Source organism: Pediculus humanus, genomic scaffold (genome assembly GCF_000006295.1).
Source record: "Pediculus humanus corporis 1103172107458 genomic scaffold, whole genome shotgun sequence".
Taxonomy (NCBI): Eukaryota; Metazoa; Arthropoda; class Insecta; order Psocodea; family Pediculidae; genus Pediculus; species Pediculus humanus.
The window spans coordinates 509,687-515,817 of record NW_002987078.1 but is presented as its reverse complement, the minus strand read 5'-3'; the positions used below and the strand labels follow the sequence as shown (position 1 = coordinate 515,817).

The 6,131-nt window shown below is 26.7% G+C and overlaps 1 protein-coding gene across 1 annotated transcript; it reads left to right on the top strand.

Moving 5' to 3' along the window:
* Positions 1-4,654: 4,654 nt before the first annotated feature.
* On the top strand, positions 4,655-5,331 carry Phum_PHUM112470 (uncharacterized protein; the record flags this gene model as incomplete). The annotated part of the gene is made up of 4 exons (XM_002424083.1): positions 4,655-4,725; positions 5,069-5,089; positions 5,211-5,262; positions 5,290-5,331. The coding sequence occupies 4 exons, from the start codon at positions 4,655-4,657 to the stop codon at positions 5,329-5,331; spliced, it is 186 nt and encodes a 61-aa protein (XP_002424128.1).
* Between the last annotated feature and the right edge of the window lie 800 nt (positions 5,332-6,131).

The following is a 6,131-nucleotide window of genomic DNA, read 5'->3' as shown; positions in this document are numbered from 1 at the left end:
GGTGGTAGTGGTGGTGGTGGCGGTGGTGGTAGCAGTAGTAGTAAGTGACCGATTAATAATTTGTCAGAATTATGCGGTTAAAAACGGACCGATTTAAATATGGCTGCGGTTATCATTTATCTCTCTCTTTCACTCTCTCTCTCTCTCTCATTTATTTATTTATCATTTTATAATAAATAAAATACGTTGTTGTTTGGTTTTTTTTTTTTAAATTTTTAATTATGTATAATTTCTCGTTTTGAATAAATAATAATAATAATTAAATTTTCCAAACTTTGAAACTTTTTTTTTCTTTTCCATACGAAAAATTCGATAGAATTATTTTTAGGGTCGTCGCCGTAATAATAATAATAATAAACGTTTGTTATTTCTTATTCTTAATTTTTTGTTGTTGTTGTTGCTATTACAATCGTTAGTCGTATTACGATAATGATAATAATAATAAATAAATAAATTGAAAATTTGTTTTTTTTTTTTTTGTTTCGAAAATTAAAATATTTGGATCGGTTAAATGTTTTTCCAGTAGCAAAAAAGCAAAAAAAAAAAAAAAAAAGTTTTTCTAACGTGGTACGGCACGTATGATTAATGGCCGACAACTTGTTTTTTAATTTAATTGCCGTGGTTTTAAGTAAAAAAAAAATTTCAAAACGTGGAAGTTTTTTTTTTTTTTAAATTAAATTTTTAATTGTAATAAAATAATAATGATAATGATAAATTTCAGGTACGACAGGAAATATCCACGCCCTTTTACATTTAAAAAAAAAAAAAAAAAAAATAATAATAATAATAATGGTAAATTTATTTATTTTGAATTTTCAGGTTTTTTTTTTGATACCTGTCAAATATTTTTCGAGTTTTTTATTTTATTGTTAAAAATCATTTTTCGTAATTTTAATAATTAAAAGGATTGAAAAACATTATTATTATTATTATTATTATTATTATTATCCCACAAAGAAATTACGCGCGCGTAAACTCAGTTAATTTCCAATTTTTATTTTTTGTTAAATGTTTTAAATGAGGTTTTTTTTTTTTTTTTAAACGAAAGAAATAAAATAAACACTTTACTTATTAGAAAAGAAAGAAAGATGGCGATAATAGATAGAATAAGAAGAAGATGGAAAAGGGGAGAAAAAAAAAGTTTTTAATGAGCGTCATTATTATTATTATTATTAGATTCCAATAAAAAAAAAAAAAAGAGAAAAAAAAATCATGGCCGAACATAACAATTCAATATTATTTTATTTATAAAAAAAAAAAAACAAAATTTTTAATGGCGGAAATCGTAATGAAGGGTCTTGTTTGATGTGATTGTATAGAGAACCAGAAGGAACGGAAGCTTATTATTATTATTATTATTATTATTATTATTATTATTATTATTATTATTATTATATAAAATTTAAAATTAGCCTTTTTTCTTTCTTTCTTCGGCGGACTACAAAAAAAAAAAAAGAAAAGGTTTTGTTGTTGTTGTTGTAGTTGGTAGTACTGATGCGTCGTCGTCTGCTTGAAATTTGTCATCCAATGATTTTCATTCTCCGTATTTAAAATTTGTGTATTTAATATTCAAGAGTAAAAAGTCACGAACCTAAATTGTGTCGGGTCAAATGTTAGGTTTTCCAATTTTAAACTTATTATTCTTGTAACGCCGCAATCCTACAAATTTAAAAAAAAAAAAACAACAATCGGGATAATTGAAATTTGAAATTCTGGAACGTCTGGATTGATCCTTTTTCATTGTCGTCCTCGTCGTCGTCGCACTGATTTAAATTATACTCTCTCTCTCTCTCTTCCTTTTCTTTCTCTCTTTTTGTTCGGTATTTGTTGATTAACTCGGATTTAAAATAACCTCTTTGATTTTTTTTTTTACCGCTTTTTTATATCCGCACCTGTTTTTTTTACATCAGTCACTTAATAACCTTTCGTCAGGTAACTTTGTCACCCCCTCCCTCGCCTTCCCACACACACGAAATTTTTTTTTTACTTACCCTTTTGGTTTTTTTTGAGGGAGAAATACAAATCACGATCGAAAAAAAAAAAAAAAATTTTTTTTTGTTACCTTTTCATCATCATCTCCTTTCTTTTTGTTATTGTTATTCACTCCAGCTCCCCGCCCCCCAAAAAATAATAAACAATAAGAAAAATTATTTGCTTCCTACGTATTATATTTCGGATTTTTTGTTTATAAAATATATATTTGTGTGTGTGCGTATTTGTTAAATCGGGAGTTTTTTTGTTTCAAACTTTTAAATTTTCTCACTTTAGTTAACGACCTGATAATTTTCGGGAGAGGGGTAAGACGGTGGGGGGTGAGGCGGGGGCGGCGCGGGCGAGTCTTGATTAATTGTTTTTAATTTAAATAATTTTAATCTTTAAAACAGTAAAATGCAGGCTTTGCTTGCTACAAAATTTTTTTTTTTTTTTTTTTAAAAACTTTTTAAAACTTTTCGAGTTTCTTTTTTTTTATTTTATTTCTCATTAAATTTTTCAAAAACTTATTCCAGTTAGCAGAAACCTTAAAAATATCGATTTTTCTTTTTAATACTTTACAAAAAAAAACCGTTGATATTAATTGTTTTCATACATCAAAAAGAAAATTTTCTACGTCATCATCATTTTTTTTTCCCCCGTTTACAAACGTTTTTCCGAGGTAAAATTAAAATTTATTTTCATTCGGGTAAACAAAAATTTTCTCTTGTTCAAATATTTTCCATCTGTTAAATATTAAAAGAAGTTTTTTTTTTTTTTTTTTTTAAGTAAATAACTTTAAAGTCCATTTTATGAACTCTTTATTATCATCATCATTATTATTATTATTATTATTATTATTATTATTATTATTGTTACGATTATTGTTACCGAGTGAATTTAAAATTTAAAATTGTACGCGTTTTTAACGTGTAGAATTTTCTTTTTTTAAATGGCGGTTGTTAACGCACGACGAAGTCGATTTTATTAAAATTAAATTAATTCGGTTTCTTATTATTATTATTATTATTACTATCACCACTAGATTTACTTTTAAATGATTTCGCAGACGACAAACGACAAAAACAACAACAACTTCTTTTTATGTATGTTTTATTTGTTTTAACAACAAAAGTTTTTTTTTTTTTTTAATAATAATTTTAACATAAAATTCAACGCGACGCGACGTCATACCTACAACAACAACAACAAAAACTAAGTTATGCTATTACTTTATGAAAAAAGAAAGAATGAAAAAAAAAAAAACTATTTGTAATTATCCCGACGAAAAACCTGGAGCAAACGGAATTCCCGTCGTACCTAAGGGAATTTGGTTAATTTCTAAAAATGGGTTATAATTAAACTCAACGTGTGTAAAACATAATGGAAACATAAAACGAAAAGAAATTTGATAATAATAGTAGTAATAATAATAATAATAATACGAATTTATTATATTTATATGTATCATCTAAGAAATGTATTATTAATGGAGAAAAAAAAAAAAAAAACAAAATGAAAAATTATCTATCGTGTCACTAGCGTTCGCTTCTTTTTTTTCTTTAAGTTTATTTAAAAAAAAAAAAAATTAAATTTTGACGTGACGTTAAGAATTTTTTTTTAAAATTTTATTTCGACTCGAATTATACTTATATAAATTATTATTATTATTATTATCATTACGCAATTAATAAATAATTCGTTGCAAGAAAGAGAGTAATTTAATTAATTAATTAATTAATTTTTTTTTTCGTTTCTCGAATTAATTTAAATAAGGAGAGTTTCGGGATAAATGTAATTTAAAAGTATTTTTACGCGCGTTTTTTTTTCTATCTCTTTCTCTCTCTCTCTCCAGAAATGTCGTTTTCTTTCTCCTTCCACGTTATTCTTTTTTTTTTTCTAAACGATTTAATGTAAAAATTTTTTCTCCGAGGGAATATTTATGCGGTTTCTTTCTACTTACACGTCGTAGAATTTTATTTTTTTTACACGCCGTGTCAATTGTTAAAAATTTTTTTCGATCGTTTGCCAGGGAAAAAATTTGATGACGTCATTATTAACGTACGTTTTTTTTTTTTTTTTTATTCGAGAGTGAAGTGAAATGAAATCATTTGCCAAAGAAATTTCGTGTTTTTTATTAAAACGACATGGAATTTTCTCCTCTCTCTCTCTCTCTCTCTCCATATTCCCCTCTCCCCTCTTGAAAAAGAAAAATATTTTTTTAAACGAAATTCATAATAAAACGTTTAACAAAAAAAATTATGCGAATAAATAAAAATGAAAGCGATTAGAAAATTGACGGTTATCAATGAAAAATGATCCGTACTTGGGTACGTATAAATTTCAAACGTGTGTGTGTGTGTGTTTGTTTGTTTGTTTGTATATCAGAAGAACAATCGATGTATGGAAAATAATAAAAAACAAATAAAATTATAGGTTGAATATAGAAAATTCCATTTGAACGGGGAAATAGAAAATAGAATGAGGGAAAAACATAATTGGGAGGTTGAATAGATTTTAGGTCGATTGATTATTAAATTAATTGGAAAATTGTGGGAAGAGAAGAAATTTTAACTAACGCCACGACCTTTTGTTCGATCGAAACTTCTCGTCGCATTCATTTTTTTTTTTTTTTTTTTTTATCTATGACAAAATGTTTTGAATTTATGTTCAACGGATGGGAATGGAAGAGAGAGACTCTGATGAAAAATATATTCACGATCGATTTATAAATGTTTTACTAACTAAAGGGAGGTAAATTATTCCCGATTTTTCATTTCCGCAACCCCTCAACTCCCAACCCCCTCTCTTTTCCCGGTATGCATACGAACAACACAAAACGTCGAACGAAAACTAAAAAAAAAAAATTTCACGTTCGTAACGCGAACGAATAAAAGAACGTCGTCTGCCTAAAATATTTCGATTCTTGATTCGAAAATAAAATTATTATTATTATTATTATTATTAACTCTCTCACTCTCTTTCTCTCTCTCTCTCTCTCTTTCTCTTTCTCTCTTTTCAAAGGATTTTCTTTCAGTGGATGTACATAAAAAAAAAAAAATTAAATTATCTTAACGTGTAATTTTTTTTTTTTTAGGGGTGTTTTTTACATTTTTAAGTAAATAAAAAAAAAGGGAAGGAGTGAGGGGAAGGGGAGGGCAGAGGAAGGGGTAAGGAAGGAAAAAAGAGAGGAAAAGTACAATTAGCAATACAAAAAAAAAAAAAAATTAATTTTGAAGTCCGGGATTTTTTATTCCGAAAGAAGTTAAAGATGGAAAAAGTGGTAAAAATGTAAAAAAAAAAAAAAATTATTAAAAGGAAAAGGTTAAGAGAAAAAGAATGAAAAGGTTGTGCGCGTGACGTATTCCTTTTTTTTTTTTTTAAAAGGAAATAATACGTTTCAGTTTCACCTACGACACCCCCCCTTCCCCCTGTACTCACGCATACAGAAAAAAAAAAAATTCGATTTATTACGAAATAAAATTTTTGAAAAAAAAAAAAAAAAAAAAGGTTAGGAAGGAAAAGGATAATAGGAAAAGGTAGTAATCAAAGGAGTGAGGGGGTGGTGGTGGGGGAAGTGGTGACGAAAGGGAAAAAGAAAAAAAAAAGGTTTAAAGGTTTTTTATTTTTTTGTGTGCAGATTTTTAAAAAGAGGAAGAAATTCATCATTTATAATAAAAATGTTGTTGGTAGATATCAAGTTAGTTAAGATCTAGATAAAAAATTTTCATTTTTTTTTTTTTTGCTTTGTGGGTGAAGTAAAAAAAAAAAAAAATTTCTCCCCATCGCCTGCCGCCCCCCTTTTTCTCCCCACCTCCTCCTCCACTCCCCATATTCCATTTTATCCGTTATTTAATTCAAACGGTGAATTTGAAATATATTATATTGTTTTAAAACCACGCGGGGAGTCGAAAAAGTATACAAAAACAAATTTTTGATATTTTGTTGTTGTTGTTAAAATTTTCCATTTCGTTTTTACATTATTAACTCAATGTTTATGAAAACATAGAAAAATTTTTTTTTTTTTGCGATAACTAATTACGAGAACTTTGAACTTTTTTCTTTCTTTTTGTTCGCTTTCTGATGTATTTTAAAAACACGATTTTCTATTTATTACGTTTTCTTTCTCTCCTTCCACGTTATTCTTTTTTTTTTTTTTT